Genomic DNA, 22,000 nt, shown 5'->3' on the forward strand with positions numbered 1-22,000 from the left:
TAGAAGAGAAAAAAGATCAAATCTGGACCCAACAAACCTGCATTCAAATCATTTAATTTTGCAGGATTTAAGATGCAAGTGCATTTACTTAACGAATATACTTTAGTTCTACTTTACTAGTATAGTTTAGAGGTACTTGTACTTTATTTGAGTATTTCTATTTTTTGCTTTTTTCTATTTTGTATATGCATGTCAGAGGGAACTATTGTAGTTTTTTAATGCAGATTAAGATTTTAAATATAAAACATATAATCTAATTAAAGAAGATAAAAGATGTGTTTTTATAGAACAAACAACCCTCTAGTACGTAGAGTTGTTTACATTAGCTCCATCTCGACCAGCTACAATATTAAAAATTCTGCTTATACATTAATACAGAGGTTATCGAAGTGGGAGGTGGTCCTCACCAGGGGGGCTCCAAGGGGAGGCTCAGTGAATGGAAGGGAAAAAATATTACAAGTTAGTATGTTAGTTATGAAAAAGAAAAGAGATCAAGTAAATTAGACTAAATGTTAAAGAGATAGTTCAGAGATACAGAGGCTTTGGGGAATTTTACATTTTTTCCCACTTTCCCAGAGTCAGAAACTAATAAAAACCTTAGGACAGCCCTTTTTTTTTTTTAATGTATTTGGTTTTGTCTCAAGTTATGTCAAACAGCAGTAGTTGGCCACCTCAGCTCAATTGTTGAGTGTCTGTGGGATCAAATAACAATCACGATCCCACAGGCATCCAGGAATTGAGCAAAACAAAGCACGTAAACTACCGTGGGGTGAGGTTTGTCTGAGGGGAGGTCCACAGTCTCAGACTTTGAAAACAACTGCATTAGTACATCAATAATAATAATGATCCAATATTAATGAATTCATATAGTGCTGTTATCCAAAGTACTTTACAATTTGCCCCCCCCCCCCCCGAAGGAGATATTAGTAAGTTTTCTCTTACCACCGAATGTGGTTTCCTTTTTTCCACCTCTGTACCTCTTAGACTGGTGAGTAAACAGCTGTTAATGCTCTGTTATATTTTGCTAACATTACTTCTCTACTTTTACATAAAGTAAAATTATGAATGAATGTTACTTGTAGTGGGATATTATTATATTGTGGTTTTGCTACTCTGTTTCTCCCACCTTTTATGAGCTCAGGAGTTTCTCCAGTGTTCATGTCTTATTGTTTACGGGCAATCTAGAGGGACAACTGTGCACCCTAGATGTTGGAAGTTAGAACAGCAGGGGCAGTCAAACCCTTTATACAACTATAGTCTACTGTACTGCATGACCAAGTTTATGGCTACACAGACACTCACTAAACATACAAAACACTTAGCAATAACAGGCACCTCTGAGGAGTTCATTGTATTATCAGAAACATCAAAACTAAAACACCAAAGTGCATGATCTTTATTTGATATACTGTGAAGTTCTGCCCAGGTGGCACAAAATGGCAGCAGAACAATGAATATATAAGGCTCCTTTTCTCTAACAACATACTGGTCTTTGTCTTGATTTTGGCTAATCTGCCAGCACATGAATAGGAACACCTGCGAATGATAAATGATAGCGGTTTATAAATAGATGAACCTAGTTAGGTCTCTTTTTCCATTCACCCCCAGAATCCCACATGTTCATATATTACACCAGCACTTAAAAAGCAGCCGACTGTTGAAGGCCATCAGTGAAAAGCCTAACTCTGATCCTAGAGGACTGAACTAGCAACCCCTGAGATTAACTATCCAACGTGCTGTCAGGAGAGGACGTGGTGAACAGCAGGAAGTGCTACAAAATTCATCGACATTCAAAACGGAAAACTGGATAAGAAACAAAAGTAATGAATACTTGAATTTTACTGTATATAATAATACTAATATTTTAACTACCTCTTATTTTTTTTAACCTTCATCATATTTCTATTCAGTATATAAATACCAAACATAGAATTATGATATGTAATATTATGTCTTTGTGTACAATAGTACCTATTCATGATGACAAGTAAAATCATGAACATCAAACCTAGATCTATCTGTAAGGCTCCAAAGCCACGACTGCATTTTCCCACTGCTGTAATTTAATGCTGCTTTGCACTCAAGTCACATGTCATGACCAAACCAGGCCAAGTCCAAGAGTGGGTAACGATTACCCGCTGTGTGGTGGTTGTTCAATAGTGCAACTGACACTACAGATCCTTTTTTCGTGTGGGGTTTGTTGCTGTGACTCCACTTTCACAGCAGGCAGGGCTTAGTCAGAGAGTTGTTGGACACTTCAACTCAAAGTCTCAGATCTCAAGGTTTATGTCTCCCTCTAGGGGCTGGTTTTGCAAGTGATATTCATTCAACCTCCAGCCCGTAAGCCTGAACTCTTAATCCTAATCGCTGAGGGACCGCTCGTGGTGGGTCACCCTCCACAACGATGCCGTATCATCTTTGGCTTTGCAAAAGTTTCAGGTTCCAAGTCTGAAAGCAGCAAATCTCACACACAGTAGATGTGCGAGCATCTACCGTGCAGTACATACAGGTTCATGCTGAGCGTGTGTGTGTGTGTGTGTGTGTGTGTGTGTGTGTGTGTGTGTGTGTGTGTGTGTGTGTGTGTGTGTGTGTGTGTGTGTGTGAGTGTAAGCTTTATGCCCAGTGAACCTGAGCTCCTGCCTTCGAGTGCCGTTTGGCCTCCTTAATGGAGAAGGCCTCTTGCTCCTCGCTGATCTCCTTCAGCCTCTTCTCCTCCAGAAATGACACCAGAGAATCCCTCATGTCCACCACCTCGATCATCTGGTGCAGGACTCGCTCCTCTTCTGCCTGCTGCTCTGCTGTCTTGTCTGCCAGACAAACACATGTGCACACTTTAAAGCAGATATAATCAATATATTTACAAAAACAACGTATCCATGACAATGTGAGAGGGGTCGCTCCTGAATCTGAATCTGAATCTGCAGCTGCTCACAGTTTTAGAAAGTTTCAGCTCATTGTTTATCTGTCCTGCAACTTCACTGATTTGGTTAACTCTCACTGCTTTCATTCATTTTCAGCCACAGCAAACAGCAGCTGCTTTCAGCTAAACAGCTCTAAAAAAACCCACTGTACACGACCTGCTCAGACAGTTATTGACCTGCTGGAGCATTTAGCGGCTGAAGAGCCACATGTTTCCCTCAGGAATTGGTAGAGACCAAAAAACAGAGCTAAAAGACACTCTAAATTAATGCTGATGTTACTCCATAACAGCTGGAATTGTAGATAAGTAACTATTTTCTAATAAGTTTGTCATACCATCTTAAAAAGATGATGATAAAGTATTCTGTTGTGTTCACAACTTGTTTTCTGCTACCCCCAAGTGGCCAAAATAATTAGTTACTGCAGGTTTGAATTAAAAATGAAATTAAGCCTGACTATAAGATGACCCAGCCTTTTCTAACACCTGGAAGATACAAAGCAATTTAAGATTAGTCCTGATGGGAACGTTTCCCAGAGATACTTGTTTTTACTTGTCAGGAACTTATTTCCTCCAAAGCAGCAAAACCCCTTGAAAGAAGCCATCAGAAGACTCAGGAGGTGAAACAGGGCCTCCTACACATTTTAAAGGATGGATTAACAAGCCTCTTTTAAACACAATACTCATATGCACATACGTACACTGAAAACACTGGTGGTCACTTTAATCGCTCCTCCTGGCCATAAAGAAATCACAAAGTGTGCAGAAATATATGTCAACATCTTTTGAAAATACCCATTTTTTTCGACTGCTAAGTCTCCAATTAGCTTTACAATGGGGTTTTGAGGATTGAGGCGTTTATGTGGACACATGATCATGTGAGTATTGTTTTAAGACAGACCTGAGAAAATGTGAACCTGTCCTTTAAGGGATGACCAACGCTAAATGACAAGAAATTCACTTGCCTTGCAACATTTACACAAACAACAAACATCCCATAATGCAACACTCTCTCTAGGAGCCAGTTCAAAAAGAATATCTGATGTTGAGAATGAACAATTGTCTAGTCTTTGAATATAATACACCCCCCTTTGAATCTAATTTCCATAAACAGATACTGTTTCATATTCATGGAAATACAGTGTGTTTTTAAAATGCACTGATTATATTCAGTTGGGCTGCTAGCTTGAGCTGCATCAAAATCAATAGGCCAGTTCAAGTCAACAACAACGTCAACAACAAATGTTTCCATGTGTGCACACCATTCAGCTCCATGTATTTCCTGAGCTCCAACTCCAACATGCTCTGCTTGTCTTCCAGTTCCAGCTGTCGAGACCTAAGAGAAAAAACAAACATCAGCTGAGCCATGTCAACATTGCATCTTGCTTTAGCTGCAGGTCACTACGAGGCCATATGACAAATAGAGCCTGACTGTAAGGAAGACGACTGGTTGGTACCATGGTGGGAACAAGCAGCGCAGTGTTTCGATGTGGAAGTCTGATGTTATGGACATTCTGACTACTGTGTATGTTCTCCTATCCATAAAAGCTGTGTTGTATTCCCAGTGTGACTACATGGGATTTTACTATGTATCTTTGAATTTACAAGCGAGCCAATGTAAGGTGCACACTTACGCCACCATGAGGTCAGACTCCTCAGAGACCAGTGCGTTCTTCTCGTGCACGAGTTGGATCCAATGCTCGATCATGTCAGGAGAACCGCTACTGTCTGGAAGAGGAAGAATTCAGTGTTGGGGTGTCTGTGAGTGATGTTATATTTGTATGTAAATATTTAAAAAGAGAAAGAGGAAGAGAGGCTTGTATGGAAATTCTGTATCAGTGTATGGGAACAGGATATTGTTGTATGTGCTGCATGTGACATAACATCCAGTGTCTGCAGAGAAACTGGGTGCCCTTAGGCTGATATGTATATATTAGTGATTGCTGGAAGCTGTTCAAATTCAGCTAACTTACAAGATTCAGAGTTTACCATTTTAACCACATTAAACCACATACATGTACTGTATTTTTTAGTTAAAGTATTTCTAGTACTCTCCCTCTAAAATCAGCAGCAGGTGATTTGGACCCTTGTACATTGTTCTCTTGATTTTCTATTAGCCAGGAGAGAGAGGACCTCATTTACTACCAACTACAGTAGTTAGCAATAGTCTTCTGGCAGTAGGACATCCATTAACATGGGGTACAAAATCTGTGTGAAAATCAGTTTAAGCTGATCTGCTCTTAAAAACATGAGGGTATTTTTTAATTAAAAATAAAATAAAATGAAAACAAGGAGCTTTTATTATGTCGGGAATTAGAAAATGTGGGTCTGTTGTTAATATTATTTATATGGATATATAAACTTACCATCTTCTCCTCGCAGACTTTGCTCCAGAACTACACCTTTCACTTCCAGCTCCTTGAAGGTCACCTCGATCTCCTCCAGTCTCCTCTGGATTGACTTTAACCCACAAAAACAAGGAGTTAGAAAGGCACTCGAGCAAACACACACTTAAATTATAATCTGTGAAATTTATATGAAATCAAACCCCATTTGGATACTATTTATGGTCTGTATTTGTTCTGCAGTATCAGTTGAATGTATTTACATTCAATAATTACCTCTCTATATAGTACTTAACAGTGTATTAGCGCTGGATTCTGCCATTCCCACACAGAATTAAAATTGCCTTCACACACAAGAGGTTAACAGAAAATGATGCAGCATGTAATCCAGCGTTACTGTTTGTGAATTTATCATCATTGATATCAGCCTCACAATTCACTCTCTTTACACCATATCAAACCGAACTTTTCCTGCTGCTGCTTCACATTAAAATCATCACATGAAATCAGGCCATGGTTGTTCCATGATGGGAAAAGGCTGATTATTGATCAACTCGAGTTTGTTTGTTTGTTTGTGCTGTGAACTGATTCACCAGCTTCTCTCCTGTTGTATTTCTGACAAACTAGCTGCTCAAGGAGAGTTTGCTGCGCCCTGAGTGCTGGGGCTTGAAGTATTAGACCAAAGTTGTTGTTACCATGGTAACATCAGGTGTCTTCAAGTCAACGCGGAGAGAAATCATAAGGATTATAACTTTCAAAATATGCAAAAATTCTAAAAATAGAAGAAGCCGGGACATTTAACCTCAATGTTCACAAATCTAAGAGCTATTGAGTGAAGCTGAAGAAGCCACTGACCAAAAAACATGACACTGTAATTCTGTGAGAGAGACACTGACCTGTGCGTTGCGCAATCGCTGTAGTTCGCTCATCTTGGCTCGTCGTTCCAGCGTCCTCATCTTCATCAGCTCCAGCTTCTCAGCCTCCACAGGGTCTGATGGCACAGTCTGAAACTACAGTTGATGCATCATCAGTGGGAGTGCAATGCAGGTAAATATGTAGCTGCTCTTCATCATGTAAAATGAAAACATCAGATCCATTCCTCTCCTTACTTTCTCATCATATAAGTCAATATCATCTCGTTCAAACATCTCATCGTCATCGTCGTCGTCGTCGTCGTCATCATCATCGTCGTCTCCATCAGCTCCCTCTTCTGAGGTGCTGTGAACATGTCTGAATGTTGTTTCTGTACATAAAAAAAATAGGTTGTAATAAGCATCACAATGAACCCAGACTGACTCAGAAACACCACAGCAAACATTTTCTTCCCTGGAAGTTTTTTTTTTTTTTCCTCGAGATCAAAGAGAAGACGAGTCCTTACCCACTCTCCCTGGATGATTAATGAGGACACTGAGCCGGGTGTCTCTGCTGATCCTCGGGGAAGAGAGATTCCAGGGGGAAAACTTGGATCGTACTCTGGTCTGTCCGCTTGGCATTTCTTTCCTCCTGAAGCAGCGTCGATTCCTCTTCTCCCTGATGTGACTAGCAGTGCTGCCGCTCCAGTAGCCTTCCTCTTCTTGCCCATCCAGGCCCTCTGGTTTGGGAGGGCTCGGACCTCCTGCTGTTGCTGAGGAAGACGAGCAGGATGAGGACCCACCGGGAGTCTCAGAGTCCGAGTCGGCGCTGAAACTCTGAAGATTCACCAGCTGGCTTTTCTCCTCGTCAGTCAGCTGGAGCTTCCGCAGCGACTGCTTAGGACGGGAGTCTGGAGCCACTTTAGAGATCTCGTTCGGAGCGGTCGGAGATGAGTGATCTTCTAGAGTCGAGGGGTTAAAAAGGTGGACCATGCGAGGTTTTGCTATTGGAGGGGAGGGCTGAGGGCTGGGTGTAGTCTGCCGAGAGAGGCGTGGCTTGGGGACAGGGTAGGGAATTATGGATGGAAGCTCCTGTAACTCCCCCTCAGCGGGAGCTGCTACATCCGTCTTAGATGGAGGATCTGAGGAAGTTTCTGGTTCTTGGGACTCTTCTGTGGATTCAAGTATGCGCTGGTCCTGTCCATCGGGGGAGTGTGACTTTGTGTGCGAAGAGGGAACACAGTCCAAAGTGTGCTCATACTCCTCGTCCGATGGAGACAGTGTAAAATCATCACTGGAAACCCCATTCTCTTCTTTGTGAATTTCTTTACTATCCTGAATACAGAAAAAGCATTGAAAAAATATTTAAAAAACGAAAAGAAAAAAAATAGATCACTGTTTAATATGAACTCATCCACAGCTTGCATATGTTTTTAAACAAACACTCTCGTTAGTGGTGTCTAACTGCTGCCATCGTGCCGGCTGCTGACATCGGACCAGGCACCAGAAGGATGATGCATCATGCAACAGAAGATTGTGTAACACAAGGAACACAAGGACTCAACATGGAGTCTGGAGCAGGAAGCAACAGAATGCTTTAGATCTGTTCTGTTCAGTGACCCACCTTACAAGATGTCTCAGCCCCGTTTCCCAGCTCCAGCTCTTCAGAGTGCAGCTCACAGTAAAATCTCCCTGAGGGGACGTCACAGATGAAAACAATAAAAAGGGGTTGAAATTTCAGAAAGTAGTGAGTGTCGATGATAAGAAGAAGGAGAAGAAGAAGGAGAAGAAGAAGAAGAAGCAGAAGAAGAAGAAGAAGAAGAAGCAGAAGAAGAAAAAAACCCTGCTGTTTTCTTAAATGATTAATCTCCTCTTGGTCTAAATGGGAACTCCTTTAAAAAGGGTCCCGGTGCAAATTATTAACTGCACAAATAAATAAATAAACACTGGTGCTTCATGTATTGCAGTATATCTTATCCTGGCTTTGAAAGAGCACCTTATCCCACAGGTGTGATAGCTGTTGAAATCAGAAATACAGGTGCTTCTGAGTACGGCTAGATTAGCAAAGGATATATTATATGAAAGTGCTCACCTGTGGTCTGGTCAAAGGTGTATCCCACCAGTCTGAGCGTGATGCCGCACTGGTGGCAGGTGAAGCAGCTCCGATGGAAGAACTTGCCCTCAGCACTGATGCGCTCCAACACGTAGACCCTCTGACCGCAAAAGTAGCACTCCTCACTGTTTGTCATTGACCCACCAGCACCAGGTTCAGGTTCAGGTTCAGGCTCAGGCTCAGGTTCAGGCTCTTGAGCAGAATCAGGTCTAAGACTGACCTCAGGGGACACAGAAGGCGGCGGCATCTAAGGGAAAAGGTCACAAGGCAGAATTATAGTCAGTAAAACAACAACAAAATTAAATGAGCAGAATTAGTAGAAAACACAACTCACACTGTCCTCATCTCCCATCCTCGTCTCTCTTACTCTTGCTTGTTTCTCTGCTGCCAACTTTTCCTGCAAAAAAAATCATGAAAACTATTAACTATCATGTGACCTGATTATGTTTATTATGTGGAGAACAGTCACAAACAAACCTGATTAGACCGTTTTAACGTCTAGCTAGAAGCCCGTCTAACATTTTGACCCGAAAGAGAGAAATAACAGACGAAAAAGACACGCGAGTCACCGACAGCACAAGAATCACAGACTGAAGGCCCAGACATGAGCTCCAGCCAACATGCCAGTGTGTTTGAAAATATCTTTATCAAACATTTCTCGGTGCTGTGTAAACAGTGAACTCTAGTCACAGTGGGCGTACCTTGCGCCTTTGCAGAGAGTTGTGCTTCAGCTTGTTCAGGAAGAAGACAGCTGACTGTGTCTGGGAGAGAGTCAGAGGCTTGGACGACGGCAGGAAGCCTGCAGGGTCTGCAGCCAATAGAAAAATGTCACACACACCAAATTCAGTTTATCTTAACATGACACTGGACAGAAAACCTAAAGACATCTGAACGTTGGCCTGCTTGCAGCTTTCTACACAGCTGCTTAAAATATTCTAATTGCAACTTTTTTAATATCTCCTAGGTATATTTACATTCAATACTCAGTCAGACATATGAATAATCCCTCTTACTTGTATATTCTGTAGTGTCACAGCAGCAGAAGCTGAATTTAACCTGTCAATCCACATAAAAACTCTTCAGATCCTTCTCTGACTACCACTCCCACTCTTTCATCATTCAGATAAGGTTAGCGGAGAGTGACAGCTCCCTCCTGCTGCCTGCACATCAGTCAGCGGATCCCCAAGCTGAGCAGCAGCACAGCATCACAGACACGGAGAGCGTATAGATCACACCCACTACAGCTCATTCAGTGCCTCCTGGGCTCACATCTACGCTGCACAAACTCCTCATGCCACAAAGACAGTAAAAATACCTCTGCCGCAAACAGCCACGAGAAAATCCTCCTTCGGAGCAGGAATAGTAGATCCTCTTCAAGAGACTAGAGCTAGTCCCATCAGACCCTGATAAGCCTGCTCCACACCGTGTCTGTTAGCTCCGCCTGCTGCTGCTGCTGCTGCTGCTGCTGCTGGGCTGGTTTAGTGCAGGAGAGCAGTTCGACCAGTAGAGGCTGGCTCTGAACAACAGCACTAGCCACTTAAGCCCAATGAATTCTGGGTAACATGCTCTTAAAGAGACAGCAGTGATTTGATCACCTCTCAACACCAAATACATTTCAGTGGGAGGACACCTGACCCTTTTAAGGTGATGCTAATGCTTTGCAGTGTCTAAGCAACCGAGTTATGTAAGTTTGATGCTGCTGTCTGTAATAGAAATATATCAGAACATAAATAGCTTTAAAGTGACATAATTAATGAAACCATTAACTGTGGAGTGCTGTAAAGTGCTTTTTTGGCTTTTCAATTTTGCTTTTGTACTTTTTTAACCCAAACAAATAACACAGGCCCAAATTTTACCTTTTGTCGGCACAGCAAAGGCTTTCTGGACCTGGGTGAGGTAGGAAACCATGGACAACTTGTCTATCTGACCACTGTTGGCCAAGTCACTGGCAGACATGACGGGTGGGATGCCCAGCTCCTTCTCCAAGATGCTGAAGGCCAGTTGGTTGTTGTGAACAGCGCTGGACTCATCCAGGGAGGACATGTCACTGAGGAGGAATTAGAAAGGAGGGATTGTTCTACAGCAGGGGTTTTCACAGTCTGAGACTGTGGGACTCCCCTCAGACAAACCTTGAAAAAGGCCCCCTAACCCCACCTTAGTTTACTTACTTTGTTTCACTCAATTCCTGGATGCCAGTGGGATCTTGATTATGTTATTTGATCCCATAAACACGCAATAATTCAGCCAAGATAGCCTAAAACTGCTGTTTGACTAACTTGACTAAACCAAATATATAAAAAAGGTCTGCCCTAAAGATTTTATTAATATCTGACTCTGGGAAAAACAGTAAAATTCCCTAAAACTACTGTATCATTTTAACCAAACCACAAACCTATAGGCTAATTAACACAATCTCCTTCTGATAACTAATGCAATAACCTCTGTTCTACAGTATTAATTAGAGAGGTGATCATTATATTAGCTTTTGGTTACTGTTTGCTTCACTAGGTTTTAACTAGATTTTACTAGGCAAAATGAGTAAAATGCAAATATGTGATGCATATTTCTTTCCAAGAACTGGGTCAAATTAACAGCACTACATAATTATTCAGCATCCTGTCTCATTAGTGTATGTTGTCAGTTGAATACCAAGCTACCGTCAACGCAGCCACTCACATGAGCTTAGGCCTGAAGTGGTGGATCAGGGCGCACAGAGCCAGCCCGGACCTCCAGGACTGGGTGAAATCTTTTACATTCACATTCGTATAATCTGCGGTGTGGTTCTGGCACCATTTCAACAGCTCTTCAAATCCACCAATCGAATCTGAGAGGGCAAACACAGTTTATCAGACAATTCTCTACAACCTTTTTGTGGTTTCACACTCACAAAAACTTCCATCTGTGATATGTAAATATTTATATTGTTTTTAGTGTTGGCCACAAAGTGCTTTATACTTTACTGAACACAGCAGAATCTAAAGTGAAAGAATAACCCCAGTAACCACCACACAGACCCGACGGCCTGCACAGTGAAGACCAGCTGACCTTGACGCATGTGAGACCACTTGTCCCTCTGTTTCTTGCTCGATGGGCGGGATTTATCAACATCATACAGGTGCTGCACCTAATTAAGTGACAGGTAGATTAGTCAATACATCACAGACTAAACAAATTAACCCTTTCAATAACTGTTATACTGTGTGTGGAAATCACTGTCAAGGCCCAGAACTGATCAATATAGGTTGTTTTTTTTCTTTGCTGTAAAAAATATTTATTTCCTTACAACAGAGGCCAGTCAACTCGAGTGTTATCTCCGTCCCTGAACGACCTTTGTGATGATTAAAAAGACTCTGATTTAAATTCTCTGTTGAGTAAATAAAGGATAACAGTCCTGACCTGGTTGCTATGGATGGATGAGAGGTTGACCCTCTGATACCGTGTTTTGGGGTCGATGCTGTAACCAGCGTAGTTTTTGCTGGTGTTTTCTGGTGTGGTCTGAGACAGGAGCTGGTACACACTTTCTCTGTACATTTGTGAAGAAATGAGAGCAGAGTGTTTCAGAGGAAAAACCAGAGCCAAGTTGTTCCACACATTGAAACACAGAGGTGCACTGAAACGTAAAACAATACTGAAAAGGAAACTGACACCGATAAGGAAAGTGATGTTACTCGGTGAGTTTTGAGATTACTCAACAAGTCATCTTTTTGACTTCAGATTATATGAATATTATGATTGAAAATAACAAGATAGGCTCCCAACATTGTACTCTGTACAGTTGTCAGGTTTCCCATAATAAGTTTATCTGATCAAATTCTTGAAACTTTTCAGTAAAGTCTTGTTTAGTAAATATCAAAAGCTCAGAATCATCATGTTTTTATGGGTAAAAAATAAAAAAATTTTCCAAACACCAGAAGAACCATTGTTTTATTCTTTTTTTCAAAGATTATTATTTAACATTTCTGCTTTATTTTATAGCAACAGTAGAGATAGACAGGAAGGTCAGGGGAGAGAGGGAATGACATGCAGCCAAGGGCCCAAGCTGGACTCAAACCCAGGCCGCTGCAGTAAGGACTCAGCATTGGTACATGGTACGCACTCTACCAGGTGAGATACTGGGGCGCCCCATAGTTTTATTCTTGTCACATAAAGGAATCATGTTGAAATAATTAACATCTATGCAATCAAAACAACTATTTATGATATTAATTATCTCAGGGTGGGAGGTGTTGCCGATGAGGAGATCCGCAGGCATACTGATCTGTTTTGGCAGTTTATTTTAATACTTTATTTTGTGCTTTCAAGGCAAACCATAAACAATTCTAAATGTCTAAATCCTTATTTTAGTTTAACTAAAAACAAATATTGTACTAGCGATAGAACCTGTGGTTTATACTGTCAGTCCAGGCAGGTGGGAAGAGAAATAAAGCAGTTAAAGAAAGATGAAAAAGCTCCATCTTGAAACCTGGTTTGTTTCTCATGATATTGCTTGTAATGAAAACATGAAATTTGCTTGTCAGTATCGTGTACTGCTTAGTAAGTGTATGAAGCCTGCTCACCTCTCAGCCACGACCTTGAGATGTGGGACCCCCATGCCCCAGCTTCTAACCATCCACGCTGTGTCAAAAGCAGCTAGAAACCCGCGGGCTATGCCTGTTCCCAGAGGCCAGAACGGCTGCAGAGAACGGAGCATAAGAACTCATTGTAGCACATTAAGATAATCTCGCAATTAAATGGAGCAGACACATTTCATACAACGAGTGATTATCACACTAGGATGCACCTCATTTATTAATACTTACAGGACTGAAAAAGAAACAGCTGCCTGGCTCTCCCCACAAACTCTACGCTTATCCAGTTTCTAAACAGCATTATCTTTACGTCAACAGAGCAAAAGGTCTGTGAGCTGCTCTTTGATGTGGAGCTTTGAGCTGAATGCTAATAATATTTCCAATGTTTTCCATGTTCCCCGTCTTAGTTTAGTGTGTTAGCATGCCAGCATTTGCTAATTAGCACTAAACAAAGCTCAACTGAGGCCGATGGGAATGTTATTAGCTGTGCAGATGTTTATTCATCAAGTATTGAACAAATTAATATTTAGACCGAATGATGTTGCAAGTAATTATGGTTCCTCTTGAGGGGAACATGAATGTCTATACCTGACCAAATGTCCTGACAATTTATTAGAAAAGTTGTCAAGAGATTTCACTGAAAATCACAAACGTCAACGCCATGGTTTCAGAAAAGAAAACAAAGTCGGGGGATCATCAAATTCATAGGATACTTTATCTGGGAACCATGAATCCACAACAGTTTGTGCCATTTATCTTGTAGATGCTGGAATATTTCACTGGATACATGAAATAACCAGCTAGCTGGTTGTGCTACATGAAAACTCAGGGAATCATTAGAAGTCAAGGTTTTAGATTAATTTTCTCTGGGGACAATGAATATCTGGACTAAACTTAATGGCAATCCATCCAGTAAATGTTGAGCTATTTCAGTCTGGACCAAGCAACGTTGCCATCCCTGGAGCCACAGCGTTAGCTTGGCTTTATGTGAACTAGATGAAAAGCATTGTTCCCTACCTCCACCAGGCAATCTCCAACAAGAGCCATCAACAATTTCTTCCCCCTCCTCTCCCTGACAAGCGAGGCGTTCTCAGCACGGTGCATGCAGGTGAAGTCGAACATGGCCGCGTCTGGCCGGCCAGGTTGGTTCTCAACAAACTGGAGGTCAGGCAGTTTTCCGCCTGTGGAGAAGTAGGCAGCATCATGGGCGAAGCTGTACAAAGCCTCATAGTCTACATTTGCTGGAGCCAGTAGCTTCTCTGCATCACTGTAGTCCTGTAGAGACACAAGGAGAAGGTTCGTCTGATGAGTCATGGCACCTTTTCTGATGCTGAGTGACATGTCATATACTCATATACTGCTGCATTAGCTATTTCGCCAGGCTGCAGAAGAAAAGCAGATGACTGACAGTTTATCTCGTCACACTGGAGCACCTGCATGGCCGTCTCATCCATCCAGTTTGTTTCTTTTCCTTTACTGGCTGGGAACGTAGCCAGTGCCAATAAGAATCAAACTTTTCCGCTGTAATGGATGTGTTGCTCTCACCTGTTTAATGACCCCCTTCTTCAGCAAGCTCTTCTTCTTGGCAGTCATGACAAAGTAGTGGGTGGCGTCCTTATAGTAGACAATGTTCTCCAAATCAATACCTGGAATAGAAAAAGGGAAAGAGAGCTTGGTGGGCATACATACAGAGAGTGAGAGAGACCAGTGTAGGAGAGTGGGAGAATCAGGAAAGCTGACAGTAAGTGTGATATTTTCCTATATTATCAGCTTGTTTGCTTTTATGTTTCTACTGGTTTTAGGATGGGGAAGTAGATGAGGTCTTGGACAATGGGAGGTGAGTGAAATATGATCATGAGAATGAGTGTGAACAGGGATGTAAAGGTGGCTCTTAATAGTAAGGTTTGTTCAAAACAAAGGTGCAGTAGATGTAGAGTCCATCAGAGAGGAAGGGCGGATCATCAGTTAATGCTGTCACAGGAAATGAACTAAGGATTGGAAAACAAATTAACAGCAAGGTTGCGTTTTTTTCACGTTTCACGTTGCACCCAATCTGACAGTGTGAAAGTTCATTTTAAAGCCTTGAGGGTTGTGTTCACCAAGAAAAAAAAAAAAAAACAGAATTAAAAATGTTACGATTCATGGTGACTTTACTTCATAATACATTTTCTCACTTCAAGCTCATCTGAAGCAACTGATTTCCTCTTGCTTCATGTTTTAAACAGTATACTGAAATACAGAAAAACAGCTGCATCACTGCAAACCAACATGTCCTCCTACATTCAGATGAACGTGACTGTAGATTCCTACCGGTCTCAGTGAGCAGATCTTGGAAGAACTTCTGGTTGTAGATGCGTGCGACACCGCTGATCTCTGCTACTTGGGCCTCGGCAGCCGTGTTTCTGTTGATGAAGTTGGCTGTGATGCCGATGGCAAGCTTGCCTCTCAGCTCCTTGTGCTTAAAACCTGAGAGTTTTAGAAAGAAGCAAAAGAGGAAACTGGGCTGAACAAGGCGCACACATTGAATAAGACTGCTACAGGAAGTTTGTGCTTCTGTGACTGTCATGTGTAAGCCAGGCCTTGCAAAATGTGTAACTACAGCTGAATGTGCCACCTATTGCAACAGTGGGAGCAGAAGCTACTGAAGCACGCATGTGTGTGTTTGTCTCACCATCAGGGACAAACCTGCCTCCTCCAGCAGAGATGAAGACATCAAACTGGAAGGTTGAAGCAGGATGAGACCCGGGCTGCAGCTTGGCCATCCAACCTGCCAGAAACGTATCAAACTTTTATGTGCAGCTGATTTCATAACAACTTTTACTGCTTTACATACTTCTGGTTCGTACAAACAACATATGATGATGAGCAGATCTAGTATGGAGAGGGATGTAAATGTAAGTACCGTTGTCTCCTGAGGGCTCGATCAGGCCCTGGAACTCCACTCCAGTGTGAACCTCTACCCCGAGGAGAAGAGACACTTTCAATAAAACCAGCTGCAGCTGACGAATGCCTGCAAACACACATGTATATTTCATTGGAAATGTGTGTGAGAAAACCAAGATCCCAGACATGCAGTCAGTTGTGCAAACAGGGAGGGCTGCTACTATTTTTTTCATAGTTTATTAATCTGTCGTTTATTTTTTGAGTAATCTAATTACAGCTGAGGCTTTAAAACTTTATCCACAGAGGTCTCCTCCTCTCCAAAACATGTCAAGCCAATGATTAAAGCCAGTAAAACACTGAATAAAGTAGTTTCACATTAAAAAAACTGTGTTTCTCTGACAACTTTGATGCCTCTGGCAGACAACCACAACACTAAGGCTTGCGCATAGGGGACATGACGCCATTGACAGGAAACCAAATGAAAAAGATATTACCTTGATTTAAATCACTTATTTCTCTGGGTTTGAAATTTGCTGTGTGTTGTAAATATTTATGAAATGTTAATATACTGCTTATAAATGCTAAATAGGGAGACCTATATTAAAGAGTTACCCAAAATGGCAGAAAATAGAGGGACAAAACCATCACAATTTCCCAGAGCCCAGTGTGATGTCTTCAGTTTGCTTGTTTTGTCAACAACAACAGTCCAAACCAGAATAGAAGTATAAAGAGAAAGTGTTACATTTGAGAAAATATTGTGCTTGATAATAAACTATTAATCAATTAAAAATGTTGTTGATTCTGCTCATGTCCAAAGTTCAGTAATGTTTGGAGGGACGATGTTTGATGCCAGATGATAGAGGTGTTTCCCATGATATTCTCGCAGTAGTCCTTGTGTAATTGCAAAAGGCCTTGAGGGAAGGGTTAAAGTTTATGTGTTACAAACCACACCAGGGCCCACGAGGTGAATCACAATGAGGTGGTTGAAACCTTAGTCTCCGTCATACAACATATCACATATGTTGTAAGGCTCCAAAAGACCAAATTCATAAAGGAGGGTGGGGTCCTGTAACGGCCCTGTTAATGCAATAAGGTTATTCAATCCTTTTCATATTTTCTCAAACTATTTGACATGTCATATATCTCTCACTCTCTAATAACTGACCCCCACACCTCGCCCAGATCAGACACTTACATGCTGACATTAGAATAAAACATAAGTTGCAGAGAAGTTGTGTTTTCTGCTGATCTACTGGTGGATTTAATCAACTAATAATTTCACTGATGGGAGCTGTGAAAAACACCAGAGCTGGCTGACGTAAAGGACACCATCATTAGTCACTCACTGATGTGATCCAGAGAGCCTGTACAGAATTTGCCATAGAACTTCTTGGCTCCGAGCCCACGAAGGTCGCAGATGGTGTAGGGCCACAGGTGGAGGACGTTGTTCCTGGTAAAAGCCTCTCTCTTCTCCAACACCACCACCTGAGCTCCCAGCAGGGACAGCTCGATGGCCGTTCTCAGCCCACATGGTCCAGCACCCAACACAAGACACTGAGAGAGAGAGAGAGAGGAGGAGGAAATTAGAAATACAGCCAGCGTGGATGATACGATGCCAATCAAAGAATGAAGACATCTACTACATGTTTTCACAGTATATCCTCCTGTAGGGCAAATTAGTGTGACGTTAAAATTGAGCCATGTGTTGATTTAGACTTCAAAAAAGTCCTCAAGGTCAAATCTTTGTCTGACAATAAAACAGGTACTGAGGTATCCTTTAAAAATGCTGGAAATGAACATGAATCTGATCAGCAGCGAATCCCCCAAAAAATCCTCATCAAAAAATAAAAATGCATTATGAACAGACAAAAATGGATCCATAGACCTTTCACAATTAAAGCTCATGTTTTAATGAGATTGTCTCGATTGAAACTGCAACAAAAATTTTTTAGACTTTTAAAGTTGATGTTTAGAGTTGTTGGCGGCTGCTATTTGTACCAATACTTATTATATTTATATCGGATCAACTTTCCAAATAATTCAGATGTATTCAGTTTTATTGTTTTCCACTGTTCCTGTTTAGAAGTAGCTGAACATTGTGGCACATTGTCATTGTAAAAAAAAATTTAAAAAAATGCAAATAAATTCACATAAATGAAAACTTCTCTGTTGATGAAGGTCATGTGATATGATTGGAACTTCCAGCTACTAAAAGGAACTTGTTCTGAGTTTAATGTACCTGTGATCAACTGTCTCACTGACTTAACTTAATCAAAGGCTAATTCTCTGTATGTCTAACTATCATGGCAATAACAAGAATTATGTCAAATATTTTAAAACTAAAAAGGCAGCAATAAACAGTCCAAACTTACTGTCCACATCCTTTGAAAATACATAAAAAGCAGAGAATCACTGGTTGCCAGTACCTTGTTTTTCGTGCAGGCTTTTCCTTGCTGGTAATCTGCGTGAGACGCTCTTTTGTCCAGCTTTGTCCACAGCGCTTTGGCCTTCCAGTAGTTCAGTCTCTCCTTTAACTTGATGTAAAAGGTTCTGAAATCTTCAGGGTTGATGTCTAGTTGCATGCAGAGCTCAGCAAAGTGGTGCTTCACCTCCTTACAGCTCTGGGCATGGACAAAGAGGTCGAACGTAGCATGTGAAGGACTGACAGGGTCCTGGCTCGCCATAGTGGAGGATGACGGGGGAACTCCTGTCCTGTGGTCGCTGGGTTTGATAGGTAACTGTGAAAGAGGAGGTTATATCATGGTATTAGCACTTCCTATCTGGAAACGACTGGGCTGTGGGGATAGGTTTACTGTAAATGATCAAAGGGTTACAAAGTCGTTGTTGCTCTTGTCGTTTTCATTTATAGCCACGGTCCAGTCTTCTACCTACTGTGCTGTTGTCATGCTTTCTAATTATAGTCCAGATGTTTAAATACTGAAGACTATTTTTGTCAACTGGTTAGCTGAGTCATTACTAACTTCCTCACAGTTGTTTCTGTAGCTTTCCATATCTTGTGTTTTTTACGACTGCTTCACAGTGAACAATCCGCCCACAGCTGATGTGTCATTCTCACACACGGCCTCAGGATGTGTGCATGTCATTAGTCTCAGTAGTTTTTCAATACGTTTGAACTGAAATAACTGTTGTGTATCACCTCAAAGGAACATAAAAAAATGCATACTACCTAGGGCTGATTGAAATGAATATCCAATATTACTAAAATATCATACAATATTCATAAGAGTCGTAATATGGCAAATATAAGCAGAGAGACATTGGTCTACACAACATGATGCCTGTCAAAATTCACCGTGGTCCCAGGTGAAGGCTTCAAATGTTGTGCTTTGTCCAAAGATTCTCACATTTGAGAACCTGGATCCAACTACAAAGTGATACTAAAACAGCTGCAGCTGACTTCATTTCCTGGCATATGCACTAATCACCACAGCTCTAAACACAAGTGCAGGATAAAGTCTTCATTAACTAATTTTGTTAGTTTTTAAGCAGAATTTGCCTGAAATGACAAAGTTAGAACTTGGGCTGCAACAAATGATTATTTTTATTATTGATTAATCTGCTGATTATTTTCTGAGTTCATCATTTAGGCTAAAACCTGTTATAATTTCACAAAGCCAAGATGATGTATTCATAGCTTTATCATACCAAGATGGAAAAAGGGAATTGATTTGGGATTTTTGGAAAAAAAAAAAAGACTAAATAGATTCATCAACTCACGCACATATGCGTGAGTTTTCTCCAGGTCCTCCAGCTTCCTCTCACAGTCCAAAGACATACAGGTTTAGGTTAACTGGTGACTCTCAATTTTCCCCTAGGTTTGTCTCTGTATGTCAGCCTTGTGATAGACTGGCGCCCTGTCCTGGGTGTACCCCACTCTTGCCCAATGTCATTTTCTGTCAATCAGATAATCAATTAATCAACAAATTGTTGCAGCCCTAGTTAGAGCAAGAAATATTTGTAAAACAACAGTGAAAGCTGATGAACACCTATCTTTTACGTCAATTGTATTAGCATTCAATGTGAGCTCACAACTCAAAATCTATTTGTATCATTTACTTTAGGTGGTTAATTTCAAAAACTACAGGCACCACAGGTAAGACGCTAATCATTTAAGTCAATATCATGTTCAAACAATAAAAGCACCTTCTTAAAGCACTGTTCACACAATATACACATTTACCACATAACACTTAGCACCGTGAAATGCACAAACTTGCACACACAGTAAAGTTTCACAGTTCACCGAGTGTGAAGGAGATGTAGCTGACATTTCCTGTAGCAAATACTCATGCATCACTTCCTGACATTAACCTCAAAGTGATTCTTCCCCCCTGCTACCGATTCTGCAGCTTTAACCCTCCACCTGAGACGCAAAGTCTATAATTACAGTCACAGACCACTGCAACATGTGTGCATGACTCAGCTTGTGTGTGTCTGTGTGTGTGTGTGTGTGTGTGTGTGTCTCTGTGTGTGTGTGTGTGAACCTGATGGTTAATGTTATTAAGACTGATATCCCTCCTTCATTTTTTACCACTGACTGTCTATCTATATATTCACTGAAAAAGAACATCATGGTGACAAAGCCTTTGGAAACAACATGACAAAAAACTAAAAACCTTCCCTCTCTGCCTGTGTGCATTGCTGCTTTCCACCCTGTTGTATATGTTGTATACCCAATACGAGACCCAAATGATTCTTACTTAACACAATGGCTTCAACATGAAATCTACAGCTCAGATGAACATAAACCAGGATAATTATATATAAAATGATTTAAGTCCCACTTTTGTCCCAAATAAGCCTCCTGACATGCTGAGTTACCTTTGGTTTGAAATGATTAATCAAACTTGCATCAAGGTAAAAGTCCACAGGCTGTAAATGGAGCCATGGTGCCCATGAAAAAAAAAAAAATAATAAAAAAAATAGGCCTGTGAAGACAAGACAGCTTGTCAAAACTAAAAATAACTCAGACGATCGTCTTGACACTTTTATCTAATTCTCAAGGAGGTTGCTGTATTTTTACTCTGCTGTATTTATACTCTGTGCTATTTTTTATGTGCTAACCAGCTTGAAAGATGTAGCATTACAAAAGAAAAACACAGAAGCACAAACTTGTTTCCCATGGTTTGTGACACTTTTAGATATATTTGAAGATAGTCATGCTGAATTAAGGGCCATCTGTGGCAAAGGTAAACACACAAACACATACAAACAGTGAGCGAGTCATGATCATCTGATCATCTGACTTGTGTTAAGCAATTCTAAGGAAGATGCGAGTTTAAGCAGGAATGCATTGGACAGGATGGGACAGAAACAAGCAGGATTTAAAGGTGAATTGACCTGATTTTCCTCAGAGCTGGTGGATTGGATTGGATTGACCCACCTTATTACATGTGTAAGCTCTGCGGAGTGTGCCTGGCAACGCTGTGTGTATCAGGATGTTGGATCAAACACTGATCTCCAGCCTGGCAGGTTTTGGACCGAGACAGAGAGAGAGAGAGAGAGGAGAAAATGAGGGGAAGAGAAAGAGAGGCGAGGGGGGAAAAAAAGAAATACATGTCATTTCCTGAACTTATCTGCCCTAACAGGCATCCATGGTTTGTACTGAGGCATTAAACCAGAGCCTCAGAGCTCACAATGATAGGAAGCTGATGCATGAAGAGGAAGGTGTGGTACTGAGTGAGCTGCAGTGCCAAAGTAGGCTGTGCTAGCATCCAGATTTAAAACACACAAATGCTACAGGAGAGAAAACACAGAGCCGCAGAACACAAACAAATGAATTCACTCATTCATGTCTTTTACATTGGAAGTGAACTATATAGAAAAACACACACACTCAATGTTACCAGAGAGCAGCAACACATCTTTAGGCTACACAAACTTTAAGACACACAAAATAACAAGAGTGTCGCTGCACAGTAAAAAACAAAAAAACAAAAGACACGACACACAAAAATCTTTCCTTACAAGTCAAATATGAGCGAACTTACCGGCTTTGAACTAATGTTGGGAGCTGGTATCTGGGAAACTGTATCCCGGGTTTCGTTTCCATGTGTGTCTCTTTCTTCTCCTTTGTTTACAGGTAAAGCGCTAGCTCACCTGTGCCCTGCGCGCACACAGCAAGAGTAGTAGAGAGCCTCTTCCGGGACTTTCTCTAACGTTACAGACAGAGCGAGAACACCGCACGTGACCAGGGGGTAGGTGGCTGTGTTATGTGGTGGTAGCTCTCTGAGGGCATCATGGGTGTGGCACAATCACAAATACATACTAATGAGCATATTGCTTCTCCAAATATACTGATA

General features: G+C 41.3%; 1 protein-coding gene across 2 annotated transcripts; it reads right to left on the minus strand.

Moving 5' to 3' along the window:
• Nucleotides 1–1,381: 1,381 nt before the first annotated feature.
• mical1 (microtubule associated monooxygenase, calponin and LIM domain containing 1) lies at nucleotides 1,382–21,840 on the minus strand. Of its 2 annotated transcripts, XM_056385558.1 has the most exons (25): nucleotides 21,689–21,840; nucleotides 21,082–21,163; nucleotides 18,104–18,415; nucleotides 17,024–17,231; nucleotides 15,697–15,804; nucleotides 15,466–15,561; nucleotides 15,105–15,260; nucleotides 14,340–14,440; nucleotides 13,812–14,069; nucleotides 12,783–12,898; nucleotides 11,623–11,749; nucleotides 11,272–11,350; nucleotides 10,903–11,050; nucleotides 10,083–10,273; nucleotides 8,928–9,034; nucleotides 8,561–8,623; nucleotides 8,206–8,473; nucleotides 7,738–7,805; nucleotides 6,641–7,448; nucleotides 6,372–6,505; nucleotides 6,159–6,272; nucleotides 5,284–5,377; nucleotides 4,552–4,645; nucleotides 4,180–4,253; nucleotides 1,382–2,807 (listed from the first exon to the last, which is right to left on the minus strand). In XM_056385558.1, the coding sequence occupies exons 3-25, from the start codon at nucleotides 18,359–18,361 to the stop codon at nucleotides 2,614–2,616; spliced, it is 3,864 nt and encodes a 1,287-aa protein (XP_056241533.1). In that variant the 5' UTR covers nucleotides 18,362–18,415; nucleotides 21,082–21,163; nucleotides 21,689–21,840; the 3' UTR covers nucleotides 1,382–2,613. The 2 variants fall into 2 exon arrangements, with proteins under 2 accessions (XP_056241533.1, XP_056241534.1); XM_056385559.1 differs by lacking the exon at nucleotides 21,082–21,163 and having other exon boundaries at nucleotides 21,689–21,835.
• Between the last annotated feature and the right edge of the window lie 160 nt (nucleotides 21,841–22,000).

The sequence above is a fragment of the Seriola aureovittata genome, chromosome 9 (genome assembly GCF_021018895.1).
Source record: "Seriola aureovittata isolate HTS-2021-v1 ecotype China chromosome 9, ASM2101889v1, whole genome shotgun sequence".
NCBI lineage: Eukaryota > Metazoa > Chordata > Actinopteri > Carangiformes > Carangidae > Seriola > Seriola aureovittata.

Excerpts from the sequence above, each read along its gene's own strand:
- mical1 (XM_056385558.1), bottom strand. The coding sequence starts at position 18,361 with ATGGCGAGCCAGGACCCTGTCAGTCCTTCACATGCTACGTTCGACCTC. Across the intron at positions 6,506-6,640 it reads TAATCATCCAGGGAGAGTGG|AAACAACATTCAGACATGTT; the intron begins GTAAGGACTCGT and ends TTTTATGTACAG. Across the intron at positions 4,646-5,283 it reads AAGTCTGCGAGGAGAAGATG|ACAGTAGCGGTTCTCCTGAC; the intron begins GTAAGTTTATAT and ends TTCCTCTTCCAG.